This window comes from Squalius cephalus (genome assembly GCF_949319135.1).
Source record: "Squalius cephalus genome assembly, chromosome: 23".
In the NCBI taxonomy this organism is placed as follows: Eukaryota; Metazoa; Chordata; class Actinopteri; order Cypriniformes; family Leuciscidae; genus Squalius; species Squalius cephalus.
Window position 1 is genome coordinate 8,028,088 of NC_137144.1, and position 16,601 is coordinate 8,044,688.

Below are 16,601 nucleotides of genomic sequence, written 5' to 3' on the forward strand. Positions count from 1 at the left end.
TTTAAAGGTGCATTGTGTAATATTTAGGAGGATCTGTTGACAAAAATGCAATATAATATACATAACTATATTTTCAGTGGTGTATAAAGACCTTACATAATGAACCATTGTGTTTTTATTACCTTAGAATGAGCCATTTCTATCTACATAATTGCGTGTCCACTTACATTGAAATAACCATATTGCGCCACCATGTTTCTACAGTGGCCCTAAACAGACAAACGCGTTTCGTCACTGTTGTTCTTCGTGCAAAGAAGCTAGCTAAAGTCAGCGAATAAAACACTGACACAATGATGAACAAGTAAAAATAATATTCGCAATAACATATAATTTTACTGAATAATTAAGTAAACAATCTCTTCATTTATCTTTGTCTCAGACGACGAAATATTTTCCTGTCGTCCACCCTAACTTCTGTTGGTTGCAATTTGCAACCTCACCACTAGATGCCGCTAAAAATTTACACAGTGCACCTTTAAAACTTCTGGTTACATGAGCCTAAGCTCATTTCAATAAAATCCATGCAAAAGTTAATATACCGAATATTCTACAGTTTTATACAAAACAGAAATACGACAAATAGAGTATCCATTTTTCAGTCAGGACCACTTCGCCAAGTATGGATAAATAGATTTATTGCGATGATATAGCATACAGTTAGTGTTGGCGGTATGGATCTGTTCTGGGCAAAACTCCCACGCCTGTCCATGCAGCTATGCCTGGGCAGAGTGGGAGAGCAGCAAGGCAAACCCCCCATGGGGTACAGAACAGAACCAGTATATGCATGATTACAATTCTCAATTACATGAGTTGAAATGAGCAATTACATGTGAAATACAATACATAATAGAAAATTTGCCAAGATTACACTGTAAAGAAAACAAGTGATCAGAAAGATGAAGGTTTGGTTAGGAGGAGTTGGGGTTGGAGGAGGGAGTTTAGATGCGAGCAGCAAGCTATGTGGGAAATGCTGAAGGAGTGTGAGATTTATGTGTGCCGCTGAGATAGATGTCAACACCGGATTGGACCACGTCATGAACAGCTGGCTAACAGCTGATGCGGGTTTGGCTGACGTGGCCTGCCTGAACTAACGCGATGCTTGATTTTTCCATAGTTGTTTGACACATGAAAACTGTAACAATGTATCTTACAAGGTAACATGATGTAACCTTGCTCTCACTTGAAATGTGTCCCTACATTAAGTCCTTGAATTGTAGGTTATTGGACCTGAAAGTCCTTGAAAGGTCCTTGAATTTGAAGTTGGGAACCCTGTGTTATTCATTTAGTTAATTTATCCATACAGCCGCTCTGGAGAAAACAGTGATGTCATTGTCCAGCTCAGTTCTCATATAATGGTGTCAAAGCAGGCAGATCAATAATATTGTTGAATATTACAGAGAAGGATGTCTATGAAGTAAATGTATTGAATTAATAATTTGGTTAAACACATTTGATATTTAAACCTATATAGCTGCTGTGTGCAAGCAGATAAACGAAACGCGGAGTGGATTGAGCGCAAGCTTGTCGAGCACACAAAGTTTGTAGTTTGGTCGGATATGACAATAGCAAAGAAAGTAAAATGAGGAGCATATTACTAATGTTAACTGACGGTAAAGAGAGAGAGTGCACTTCTGTTGCATGCTCTTGATTGCTGATCGTTCACTCAGCACACATGCGTAAAACTAAATCGTATGTGCAAGCAAAAACATAAACTGTTATGCATAACTGTTCCCTACATTATTACAGGAAAACAGTACAGTAATTATAAGACAGGAAGTTTTCTGTGCGCCAAACATCTGAAACTCGTGCCCAGAAAGACAGCGTGCAGAGATAGCCCATTAAATTGAGTTCTCTTTCATGTTTTCTTTTGCTTTGAGAAAATCACTCAAAATTGTCAAAATTTCCGTATAGACAAGCATCCTTGTGAATCATAGTTGGTTATGTCTTAAAGGAACACTCCACCGCTTTTTTCATATTAAACTATGTTATTCCCTTAACTAAGACGAGCTGATACATACCTCTCTCGTCTCAGTGCGTGCACTCAAACGCTCTGGCGTGCGGCGACACTTTGGTAGCACTTAGCTTAGCCCAGTTCATTCATTAGGGACCAAACAGAGATGAAGTTAGAAGCGACCAAACACCTCCACTTTTCCCTATTTAAATACAGTTACACGAGTAGTTACACGACCAAGCATGGTGACACAAAATAAAACGTGGCGCTTTTCTAAGCGGGTAAAAAGGATAACTATAATGTATGGCGGAATAGCACTTGGGAGCACTTCGACACGGCGCAGTAAAAAGTCACGCCTGAAAAATCCTCTCCCCCTCTCCGTCTCACTTCTGTCATTAGAACCAACGTGACTTTTTACTGCGCCGAGTTTATTTTGTGTCACCATACTTGGTTGTGTAACTACTCATGTAACTGTATTTAAATAGGGAAAACGTGGAGGAGTTTGGTCGCTTCTTACTTCATCTCTGTTTGGTCCCTAATGAATGAACTGGGCTAAGCTAAGTGCTATCAAAGTATCGCCGCGTGTCAGAGCGATTGAGTGCTCGCACTGAGACGAGAGAGGTATGTATCAACTCGTCTTAGTTAAGGGAATAACATAGTTTAATATGAAAAAAACGGTGGAGTGTTCCTTTACTGTTCTTCTCTACTGTTTACGCTCACTTAGAGATGCGTGTGTAACAGTATGTTGTATACGTGCAGCTCTTGAAGTGACAGCAGCCTAATAAACCTATTGCTGTCTTTCTTTTGTTAGATTAACATTGATGACACAGAGAAAATCACTCACTGCTCTTGACTGGTTGAGCCCTGCTGGAGCAGCTCTAAATATTCACTGTACTATTAAATTAAAGATAAAATATGACGGAGCAATAATATGAAAAGAGAAAGTAACAGTGGCCCCACAATACATTTTAACAGGCATAATTAGGCATCTAAATAACTTAAGTAAATATCTGTTTAATAAGCCAACTAATTTAATTCATATTATTTTGCTTTATTTGCCCAATATTTAAAAAAAATAAAAATTCAATGAAAATATAGGTATCGGTACTCTGTATCGGCAAGTACTAAAAATAAAAGTATCAGTATTCGACTCATTCTGGAAAAAGTGCTATTGGTGCATCCCTACACACACACACACACACACACACACACACACACACACACACACATATATCTATATCTATCTATCTATATATATATATATATATATATATATATATATATATATATATATATATATATATATATATATATATATATATATATATATATATATATATATATATATATATATATATATATATGGTTTTAAGCCAGTTATTTATATATTTTCTGTAGTGTGTCAGTAGGAAATATCACTTTATATTTCCAAACATTCCTTTTGCCATTAATTGCAATAATCCAGTGAGATTTTTGTATGCACAAATGAGTCTTGACAACAGCTGGTATGATCTGATCTCACCACCATCGAGTCCGTCTGTGATTACATAAAAAAATAAATCTGTAATCTAGGACTAAAAGACTAAATCCAGAAGAACTGTGGCAACATCTCCAAGACGCTTGAAGAACTACTTTGCGCGTCTTGGAGACTTTGCTTTAACTCTTCTGGATTTAGTCTGTCTCAGTTTTTTGTTTCTTCATTTAATCACAGATTGACTCTGATGATGAGATCAGATCTCTGTGAGGAGCATACCAGCATGTCCTTGTGTTATACCAGTCTGTCTGTGATTACATGAAGAAACTTCTAAATCCAGAAGAACTGCTCTCCAAGACACTCGGAAGAAGAAACCTACCTACAATGTTACCTACCAATGTAACCTAAAAGCAATTTTAATTGTTCATATATATATATATATATATATATATATATATATATATATATATATATATATATATATATATATATATATATATATATATATATATATATATATGAATGAGAACCGTTAAGAATACTTTAAGAATAAAGGACCGGATCGATAAGCAATATCGGTAAGAGTAAAAGTCACGGGACAGTTTCTGTGCTCCACCTGAATGTTTCTGTAGCTACATTTCCATTATCCTTCAAATTGCGCAAATTGAAAATACGCCCAATGGAATCAATTTTGCAAAAACTTCCATATATCACAAAAAAAATATTTTGCATTAGGTGTTTGGTTGTTTTTTTTTCTCAGGTAATTCGAAAAAGGAATATTTTGCAAACCTGCAATGGAAACAGGAATGGGTTTTTTTCAATTTACAGGTCACCTGGCGTGCGTAAAAGTCGATCATTCTTTAAAGAGTGCGCAGTATGTTTGGACAGAAGACAAAAAAGACAAATGAATTACGGGAATACTGGATTTTAAACAACAAAAATGCCACAATTTAAGACTTTAAAGCAGATATGAGGGAGAAACACCCAGAAACACTTCACACGTGGCCGCTCACGAGTATAAGGTGCTTTCCTTGCCATTATAACATGCCTACGTGTCATTTGATTACAGTTTTTTACAATCGCTATGACAGTTTTTTCAATACATTTAACAAGTTTCCTAAACTCTGAACGCACCAACACACATAAAACACACAATTGGCAAAACGGTTAATTTCATGCTCAAAATCACACATTGTAAACTAAACTCCAAAACTAATTTTCAAAATACAATAATACACTAACACAATACACTGTCTACCAAAACACTGCAAACATGTTTCAAAATCAAATAATTATTCAAAACACTAACACATGTTCTCTTCCAACAGGAACATTTAGTCAATCATAACACAATGACAAAAAAACACTATCATCAGCTGAAATTACAGAAACTGCATTATTTTATATGTGTCAGGTCTGCCCTTATACAACAGACAGTATATTGTATTGATCATAGATTGTGTTTTGCACTGCAGTTTTTTTTTTTTAAGTCTCTCAACATTTTTGTTTTGTTTGTAATGTAAATGCATGCATTTTGTTATTGTTTTTTAGCGCAATTTTCCACCGGACAAATTGCGATTGTTAACTCATGATTTCTGTTCTGTGCGTCTGTGCGCACCAATCTTGCACTTCTATCTACTCCTCAACCAGACCACCTAGAGACTTCGGGTTTTCGGCATTATGTTAAGGAAGGTCTAATCTCGGGAACGCACAAAAAAAAATCCAGGAAAAGATTTACTATCTCTTAGTGTTGTGATCCCATGAGGTGAGAAAATTGCGCTAAAACACTCACTGAGTTTTTATTACTTGGTTTTTTTTGCAGCAGAAATTCAATACAACAAAATAAATGACCCTTCTTAGAGTAGCTTTATAGAATGTATGGTTTATGAAAAAAGAAGACAGACACAGAATTGCTGCAGTAACGGCTTTATTTGCAACAGGACATTTCTGCAAGATAACAAAAATATGCAATATAGCTGCCATTTACAGTATTACTGTATTTGAAAATACAAAATATACAAACAGAAAAGGCCATCTTCTAATCTGCCCGGTCTTCTGCATTTGTCCACATGTTCTCATCCACATCACACATGATATCTTCCCTGGCAAGGCATCTTGGGAAGAATCTTTTACAGTAACATGCCTTATCCACCCCTGGCAGTGTTCAGCTGTGATGTTTGGTATGCAGCATCTTTTGCATATAGGAGGGACGTTTGGTCCTGTGGACTATGGTCAAAAACCTTTCATCTCCAGGCTGAGAAAACTCCTCAATGGGGTTGAGGAAAGGGAAGTAAGGGGCAAGGAAAATGGACATCATCCTCTGATGGGCGTCAAACCAGGCTGTGACTATAGATGGGAATGGTGGAATGCCACATTGTCCCATATTTGCATAACTTCAATCAGCTGTTTCTCACTAGCAATGGAATAATGTGAAAATACAAAATATACGAACAGAAAAGGCACCAGAATAAAAAAAAATAAAAAAAGAGTCATCTTCTAATTATTTGCATAATTCAATCAGCTGTTTCTCAGTAAGAATAGAATAAAATACAGGGGATATATTTGTGTTTCAGTTCACAATATAAGCAGCTGTTTACCTTGACTTTAGCCTGTAAGGTTAGGTTTAGAACATGGTGTTATCTGTTCTGACATACAGTGTTAAAGCATTGGTAAATTTGGCAGTAAAAATCCATTGTTTTGGTCTTGTTTGAGCTTGTGTGCAAAAGAAGTTCAAGCATTTTAAATTTGTGTTAACTGTATGCATTTTGTGTTAAAGCAACAAGAAATGTGTTAATAGTATAGCTTACACAGACGGATGTAGTGCTAACTGTGTTAAGAGTTTTGGAAAATTGTTAAATGTATTGAAAAATCTGTCATAGCAATCGTAAAAAAACTAAAAATAATGGCTAGTGCAGTGGCTGCGATGTACTTAAACCTACTAACATCCATTGCCATGATATTTGGAATGACTTAGCCGCATAGCATCGGTTAATGGAAACACGTCATTTCGCAATCGTTTTTAAAACGACATTTAAAAAATATCGCAGACGGTCAGACAGCGATTGTCTTTTATGAATCATTCAAATATTGATGTATGGGATACTAAAAGCTTAGCTTCATTTTTTTTTTTACTATAAATAAATAGTGCAGTTGAGAGAGTATTCTCAATTGGGAATAGTAGAGGATCGAACACAGAAACGGTATTTGTTACATCCCGAGCGGATTTTACGGTGTTTGGGGCTTTTAGGAATGGTTTGATAAACCCTGCATTAACTCAAGAGACCAGCAAAAACTTATGAAATGCAGTTCTCATGTGTATATATATCTCACTGGATTATTGCATTCTTTGCAAAAGGAATGTTTGGAAATTTGTCAAACATCTCTGTGATTAACTTTAGCACAGTAATGTTTATATTGTATTTATTATTGTCTTTTGATTTCCTCACAGCGGCCGCTTTCAGCTACAGCATCTCTGGTGTGGCTGCCTTATACATCTATCGACCAGCTCTTACGAAGCCTCAGTGAAAGTCAGATCAATGAAAAGGTGAAACATTGTTCACTTGCAATTATCAATGTCTGAGATGTTAATTTCTTGTTTGTTTAGAAACTATTTTAGATGGGTTAGTAAGGGATTCAGAAATGATGGAATAAATATAAAATCACAAAAATTTTATATACAATAGGGGTGTAACTGTATTCAAACCAAACAGAAAAACCGTGATGTACCACGCACAGTATGTATCGCAATACTCTCATGTTGTACCGAACGCTTCCTGCCCCGGTCAGTCCTGGCCTGTTGTTGAGGTTGACCTCAATTTACCTTATGTCACAAAACTAATTTTTCTTCCTTGACATTTGATTAAATAGTAATTAAGGGTGTAACCATAAACGTATTCGTCCCGCAAATTTTCATGTTTTGTGTGTACAAGACAAATACAGCGTTGTAGCCTAACCACCAATAATCACAATAAGCTTTGTGTTTTGTTACTTTCGATAAGAAACAGTGTCATTTTTAAAATTGTCTATTTTATCACAATTCAAACGATAAATGCCGTTTTGACGGTCTTTAATGTGGCATGACAGAACACTATATAGGCGCCTCAGTTTAAACAGCAGTGCGCGTGAACACGATCCTCTCTTCCTAATAAACATGAATGAACATCTGAAGGTATGTTGAAAGATACAGTACAACTTACCAAAACGTTTTAGCTCTCATGTAATCGCTCAGTGTTTCAACGGTGGAAAGACATCTAGTAAAACAGCTTGTAACAATATCCCATGTAGAGCCTCAGGCAAGTCATTCAGTGTCCACAGCTTGTTAGTCAGTATATGCACTATATTAGCCTATTATGTTAATTATATTTTACTTAACCTGTTGTGATGTCTTCACTATTTAAAATATCTGTCATGAAAATGACAGCCAATGTGTAAATGATTATATTTCAGCAACGAATTGGAGTAAAAACATATAATTAAATTTAGAAGTTAATGCAAAAACTACCTGCAGTTTGCATAAAAATGTTATGAGTTGATTATTATATATAAAAAATAACTGAATTTGGGCTAATAGTTTGGGCCCTGTTGTTAACCTTTAGTATTCTAAAGAAACTTTTAATTTAAAGCTTAATTCATTTAAAGATGGAGACACAAGTTCGCCGTACCAAACCGAACCGAGACGTCAGTTTTATGCACCTCTAATATACACATATTTATTTATATGTGTGTGTGTGTGTGTATATGTATATATGTATGTATGTATGTGTATGTGTGTAAATATATGTATGCATGTATGTGTATGTGTGTATATATATATATATATATATATATATTAGGGTTGGGTGGTATTACGGTAATATCGGATACCGCGGGATCTTAAAATAGCACCGGTATCAGTTTCAATACCGTCATTACCGGCACTTATATAGCCTATAATATATATAATTTATTTATTGCCTAAAAAATGCTTATGTGTTGTTGAAGTTTGGCAATATTTCTGGTTCCAACCGAATGAGAAGGGAGAGGCGGTAAATACTGACGAGGCAATTTGTAAATTGTGCCATAAAAAGGTGACCGCGAGAGATGTAAACACCTCTAACCTAATGTCGCATCTCCGAAACAACTGCTGCCAGGATGCATTTTGTTCTCGAGTTCATTAAATAAGCGCATTAAGTTTCGTATTTGTTAAAATATTATAATGTTATTTTTTCCATCTTTGTTGATTATGAAAAGTGAACAGCACAAATAAGATAGGATGCATCGGGAGTCAGACGATTTGACTACTTCAATAAATTTCGTTTTGTAAAAGGTCTCTTTAAAACGAATTTTGTTTTGTATAAATTGTATCTTAATTTTAATACATTTTTCATCAATCAATTGCCTGGATTTAATATAATCATGACATGATGGGCGCTGGCATTGAAATCTCATAAATTAACCGAAACTCGGAGATGGCGATCGTCAATTTCTTTAAACAAAACAATTCAAAACGAAAAGAAATATACGGTAGCCTACTCTGATTAATCCATGATGTGCATTTCTCTCTATAGCGTTCACAGAAGATGGCTATCGTCAATTTCTTTAAACGAAACAATTCAAAACGAAAAGAAAAAGGCCACTCTGATTATTTAATCCATGATGTGCATTTCTCTCTAGGCGCGTTCATACGGAGATGCGATCATCAATTTCAGTAAACGAAACCATACAAAACGAAAAGAAATAAACTAGCCTACTCTCTGTAATCCATGATGTGCATTTCTCTCTATCGTTCACTATGGAGATGGCGATCGTCAATTTCTTTAAATGAAACATTTCAAAACGAAAAGAAATATAGTCTGATTAATCAATGATGTGCATTTCTCTCTATAGGCGCGTTCACTACAGAGATGGCGATCGTCAACTTCCATCTTTGCAGAAAAGTTTTATTAATAAAAATCAATGGACACGCGTCACCGGATTACAAAGGCACTTCTTGCTTGTTGCACGCACACAGATATTATGTTGAATAATGGTGGGCTCGGGCTCATAATAACAGTTAATGCCGTCGGCCGGACTCGGCTTGATTTGTTTTTGTTTTTTTTTGTTTGTTTTTTTCCCAATCTGGCATTCAGTTTCTGAACGGTGTAGGCACAAGCCAACAGTTTGGTGATGCCGTCTGAGCCCATTATGTCATAATTTTTAATTAGTCACGGTAATACCGTTTACCCCGGTAAAATAGGGAGGAGGTTTGACGGTATCAAAATTCGAATACCGCCCAAGCCTATATATATATTTATTTATTTATATATTTATTATATATATATATATATATATATATATATATATATATATATATATATATATATATATATATATATATATATATATATATATATATATTTATATATATTTATATATTTATATATTTATTTATATATATATTTATATATTGATTTATTTATATATATATTTATATATTTATTTATATATTGATTTATATATATATTTATTTATTTATTTATATATTTATTATTTATATATGTATATTTATTTATTTATTTATTTATTTATTTATATATAAATATTTATATATATATTTATATATTTATTTATATATATATATTTATTTATGTATTTTATTTATATATATTTATTTATATATTTATATATTTATTTATATATTTATATATTTATTTATATATTTATATATATTTATTATTTATATATTTATATATTAATTTATATATTTATATATTTATTTATATATTTTTATTTTTATTTATAGAAATATATAAATTTATATATTTTATTTATTTATTTATAGAAATATATAAATTTATATATTTTATTTATTTATATATTTATTATATATATATATATATATATATATATATATATATATATATATATATATATATATATATATATTTATATATATATTTATATATATATATATATATATATATATATATATATATATATATATATATATATATATATATATATATATTTATTTATTTATATACCGGTATTTATATATTTATTTATATATTTATTATTTATATATTTATTTATTTATATATTTATTTATATATTTATATATATTTATTTATATATATATATATATATATATTTATTTATATATTTATTTATATATTTATTTATTTATTTATATATTTATTTATATATTTATATATTTATTTATATATTTATGTATGTATATGTTTATTAGGGCTGGGAATCGATTTTAAAAAAAATTTAAAAAGAACTAATTAATCGCACAATTTGCTGTAATTAATCGCATTTCCCCCAAACTTGTAATCATCAATATTTAAACGTAGAATCACTAATTAAATTAAACAACACACAAAAATTGGACAGAAAATAGCCCTATATTAAAATATTAAACATCAATATATCAATATATTATTCTTCATTCAGTTCTATGCAACATACTCAGATTTAACACATTTATTTTTTGACTAATTATCAAAATAAAGTATAGTCATCATACAAAGCTATTATTACCAGACCATTGTTCCCCAGCATGGCTATACCAGCTCAGCAAACAGAAGTCTACTTCTGAGAAATTTCACGTTATTTGAGCAGACTTTGTTTTGCCAGTGCGTGATCGGTACATGATTGGAGCGTTTAGGCCGTTAAGGACAGAGCAGAACGCGCAGCGCAAACACGGAGCGGAACATGCACACACACGCCACACACACACGGAACGGAAAAGACCCGTTCGTGAAGTTACTAAACAAGCTGCGCGAGAATGAAACCTGATCGCCGAACACGGAGGGGCAGGACGGCATATTTTCGGCCTTTTCAATAGCAGCCGCAACAGGAAGTCTTTAAAACGAGGCAAAAAAAGGGTGCTGCTGCTATATATATATATATATATATATATATATATATATATATATATATATATATATATATATATATATATATATATATATATATATACACTGCTCAAAAAAATAAAGGGAACACTTTTTAATCAGAGAATAGCATCAAGTCAGTTAAACTCCTGGGATATTGATCTGGTCAGTTAAGTAACAGAGGGGGTTGGTAATCAGTTTCAGCTGCTTTAGTGTTAATGACATTAACAGCAGGTGCACTAGATGGGCAACAGTGAGACAACCCCCAAAACAGGAATGGTTTTACAGGTGGAGGCCACTGACATTTTTTCCCTACTCATCTTTTCGGACTGTTTTTCACCAGTTTTGCATTTGGCTAGGGTCAGTGTCACTACTGGTAGCATGAGGCGATACCTGGACCCTACAGAGGTTGCGCAGGCAGTCCAGCTAGCTCCTTCAGGATGGCTCATCAATACGTGCCATTGCCAGAAGGTTTGCTGTGTCTCCCAGCACAGTCTCAAGAGCATGGAGGAGATTCCAGGAAGACAGACAGCTACTCTAGGAGAGCTGGATAGGGCCGTAGAAGGTCCTTAACCCATCAGCAGGACCGGTATCTGCTCCTTTTTGCGTGGAGGAACATGATGAGCACTGCCAGAGCCCTACAAAATGACCTCCAGCAGGCCACTGGTGTGAATGTCTCTGACCAAACAATCAGAAACAGACTTCATGAGGGTGGTCTGAGGGCCCAACGTCCTCTAGTGGGCCCTGTGCTCACTGCCCAGCACCAGGGAGCTCGATTGGCATTTCCCATTAAACACCAGAATTGGCAGGTCCGCCACTGGTGCCCTGTGGTATTCACAAATGAGAGCAGGTTCACCCTGAGCACGTGACAGACAGGAAAGGGTCTGGAGAAGCCGTGGAGAATGTTATGCTACCTGTAACATCGTTCAGCATGACCGGTTTGGTGGTGGGTCAGTGATGGTCTGGGGAGGCATATCCATGGAGGGACACACAGACCTCTGCAGGCTAGACAATGGCACCCTGACTGCCATTAGGTATTGGGATGAAATCCTTGGATCCATTGTCAGACCCTATGCTGGTGCAGTGGGTCCTGGGTTCCTCCTGGTGCACAACAATGCCCGGCCTCATGTGGCGAGAGCATGCAGGCAGTTCCTGGAGGATGAAGGAATGATACCATTGAAGGGCCACCACGCTCACCTGACCTACATCCAGTAGAACACCTCTGGGACATTGTGTTTCGGTCCATCTGACATCACCTGGTTGCACCTCAGACTGTCCAGGAGCTCAGTGATGCGCTGGTCCAGATCTGGGAGGAAATACCCCAGGACACCATCCGTCGTCTCATTAGGAGCATGCCCCGACGTTGTCAGGCATGCATACAAGCATGTGGGGGCCATACAAACTACTGAGTACCATTCTGAGTTGCTGCAATGAAATTTCAGCAAAATTGACCAGCCTGCTGCATCATTTTTTCACTTAGATTTCCGGGGTGTCTTTGAATTCAATCCTCTGTAGGTTGATCATTTTCATTTCCATCAAACGATGTGGCATCCTTTCGTTCATAACACATTACCCAGGCCATATTAGTATAGATATCCAGCATGATATTTTTCCCCATTGAGATCTGATGTGTTTTCAAAGTGTTCCTTTAATTTTTTTGAGCAGTGTATATATATATGTATATGTATATATGTATATGTGTATGTGTGTGTGTGTGTGTGTGTATATATATATATATATATTAGTGGTGGGCCGTTATCGGCGTTAACGCGAGACTCTTATCACACGATAAAAAAAATATCGCCGTTAATCTATTCTCCAAGTTGGGTTGGGAGCGTTGGGAGCTGGCTCAAGCTACACAAGCTATGATGACGCAATCTACCCGCGGCCGCGAGGAACACCCGGCTGCAACGCATCATATTCGTCGTCATCTTAAGTAAACACGGCTGAAAGTGAAAGCTGGTGAAAAAGATCGGTGCAACCCTTATTTGGACCTTGTTCGGATTTAAGCCGTCCGACGTAGACTGTGTGGGGTAACAGTTCGGTAAGTTAACACACGACTAATCCGTTCTACCACCTCAAATTCAAAACGAAACATATCACTGAATACCAGCGCGCGCGTATTATTCCCAATATATCTTAGTGAGTGGTGTAGCACATAATCTCTTTTTATTAAAAGCGCCCGATTTTAAGAATCGTTGTTGTTTCTTTTTAACTGAAAAGACATCAGTTAGACAATATTCTAATTTTAAATTTGGGGTTTCATAAGCTCCAAGCCATAATAAACATTAGACCTACTTAAGTCTCTGCAGCTAGTGTACTTACATTTTATTTATCTGCAAAATTATGTTGTATACTTACAGTTTTGCACAATATATGTTCTCAAAACTACATACACCCTTTCAAAAAAAAAAAAAAAAAAAATTGCAGTTGTTTAGCAGGGTCTGTGTAACCTGTTCTGAAATGGTTTTATTTTAATATCGTTATCGCAAGAGGCTGCAATGTATATCACAATATGGATTTTAGGCCATATCGCCCATCCCTAATTGATTGCCTATAGTAGTTGATAATAACATAGGCCTACCTAATGTACAGTACAGTACCTAACAGTACAGTAGTGTACCTAACAGTTCAGTAGTAACCTTTTACAGTCTATGAGTAGAACAGCTTTCTCAAGCAGTTTGTGATGCATTTTGGAAACAGGAGATGAGCCCCAGGGGCCGGTTTCACAAAGCTATTTTAGACCAGTCTATAGTGTTAGACAAGTCTAAAATTTGCTCATAGACTAGTCTAATGCAAGTTAGACTGTTTCACAAAAATAAAGACTGACTTAATTTAGACCAAAAAAATTAGACACCTTACCCCCAGGCTAACTTAGGTCTAAGACTCTGTTACCTTGGCAACCAGCAGTAACAATCAGTTACAAACTGCCAAAAGAAAAGGGAAAATGGCTCATAATTTAAACATTTCTTCCAGTTATTACATTCCCAAGTAAAATGTCCTTGTAACTGTTAGGGCCGTTACATAGTCAACGCGAGCAACGATCGACGCGCTCCCTTTCATAGTCTGAGCAGTGGACGCAAGCGTCACGGGCGACGCGTGAAATGCAATACACCGCTCACGCAACTGGGGGTAGCTGCTAGTAGAGTCATAGTGGAGTCATAGCTCTGAACGCCCGTCTATTTCGCTTCAAACGCTCGCTTTATACGCGCGTCCTATTCGCCTTGGACGCGCAAATGGATTCAAAATGTTCAAGCGTCGAACTAGACGCGAATTTGACGCTCTATTCGCGTTTGGTGTGAATGCTGCATAATAACAGGCTGCGATGTCAAGATTGCAATGCTGAAGTGTGTGTGTGTGTGTGTGTGTGTGTCAGAGAGAGAGAGGCACGGGCGCGATCGAACAGTGGAAACATAAAAACATACGCCGTCATTTATACTCCTCCAACAAACACATATTTTCTGCTGGGGTAAACTGCACTGAGCGGTTGAGTGCGCTTACTCGATCCGCCATGTTTTTTGTTTTGAAAAGTGTCTTATTTTACCCAGAATGCATTGCAGTGTAGTCCTACTTAAGATAGTCAGAGTCTTAAGTGCTTTGTGCAACGGTCTGATTTAGATGTCTATCTGAAGTCTGACTACCTACTATATCTAAGCCATAGTCAAAGTCTATCTTTGTGAAACCGGCCCCTGGTCTAATGCGCCACCTGGCTTGAGAAACACGTTCTCAAAGACTTACTTTTATAGTCATTATTTGGGTAGCACACATTCTGAATGCCTTCGGCAGAATTCAAATGAGCCATTTTAATCTAGATTAATCTAGATTCATTTCAAAATTAATCTAGATTAAAAAAATTAATCTATGCCCACCTCTAATATATATATATATATATGTATATATATATATATATATGTATGTATATATATATATATATATATATATATGTATATATATGTATGTATGTGTATATGTGTATATATATATGGGTGGTTCTTCAACTACGGGCACTTTTGGCCTTGTGAACTTGATGTAAAAAAAAGTGTTCAAATCAAAATTGTCACAGTCTAACAGTTAAATATAACTAGTCTAGTTTAATGATCCATAAGAGAACGCACTTACATTATAAGACAAATTGGTGTTTTTTGACATATTTTCCGATCCGCACTGAACAAATGTCATTTCCATCACATGCAAATATTTGATTATTATTTAAAATTCTTATGATATACATAATTTCTTAAGTGTAAAACCACTTCCACACATAGTTTTACCAATTTATACCTATATTGCAATTACCATAGATTTGTGGATTAAGTAAATTAATTGTCATGAGGCCCAAACACAAAGCTTACATCCACCACAACCTGAAATATAATATTGCATTGGTTAGATACATTTCAGAAAAATAACTACTTGTGTTATTACATTAAGTGGAACATTATCCCATAAACTATGCAGAATTTTTTAATGAGTGATTAGAATTTTGTACATATTTTTTTAAAAGTTATGAGGTGGTGGAAATGACTGGGTGTTGTGGAAATGACAATGAATGGACGTCCATGTAGAAAAACAGAAAACATTTATTTGAAACCCATTTAACAAATCATTAGTCATTAGTCTGTTTGGTTCCATAACCAGATGAACAGTTACAGTCTTACTGTAAACAACTTCAACCACAAATAGTGAGACCTTTATCCAGTTGACCTCCGCAGCATCTTAAAAATAGATGAAAAGGCATTTAAACAAATATATATTTGAATAAATACATTAGTGTTGTACATTTCAATAAATAAAATATCCATATGTAGCCACTCAATCTAAGAATTCCACCTTGTAAGCATAAATGTCATTTCCACCTCACCTTTGTCATTTCCACCCAAGAAGGTAATGTGGTGGAAATGACGGTGGTGGAAATGATAATCCTACAGTATTTTGTAAAAAAAAATCCAAGCTAGTATTACATATTAGCTATGAATTGGTAGTTAGCATTGCATGCATGCAAAATACATCTATTTGTGTTAAAAAATCAATTTATTTACAAACTCATTTATTGTTACGCCATGTTTGGAAATGACATACAATAAAAATATTTTCATTTTAAGCAACATTTACCTTGAGTTTTCTTCTCCAAGTTGCTGAAGAAATTTAAAATCTCCTCCATGTCAGACATGTGCTGTGATGTCATTGTTCATCTCCATAGAAACTACCCAAACAATCTTTCAAAAAAACTTTTTAAAGGGACATTACAGCGTTGTGGTGGAAATGACGGCAATACTATGGGACAACTATATTTTGTATATAAAATCACATTAATAGT

The 16,601-nt window shown here is 35.1% G+C and overlaps 1 protein-coding gene across 2 annotated transcripts in view; it reads left to right on the forward strand.

Moving 5' to 3' along the window:
* The window catches only part of nup160 (nucleoporin 160), a 115,443-nt gene that overhangs the window by 92,557 nt on the left and 6,285 nt on the right, over positions 1-16,601 (forward strand). For both annotated transcript variants that reach the window (XM_079860179.1, XM_079860180.1), the window contains exon 34: positions 6,874-6,969. In XM_079860179.1, the coding sequence (XP_079716305.1) occupies positions 6,874-6,969 (96 nt within the window). The remainder of the gene's footprint in view (positions 1-6,873; positions 6,970-16,601) is intronic.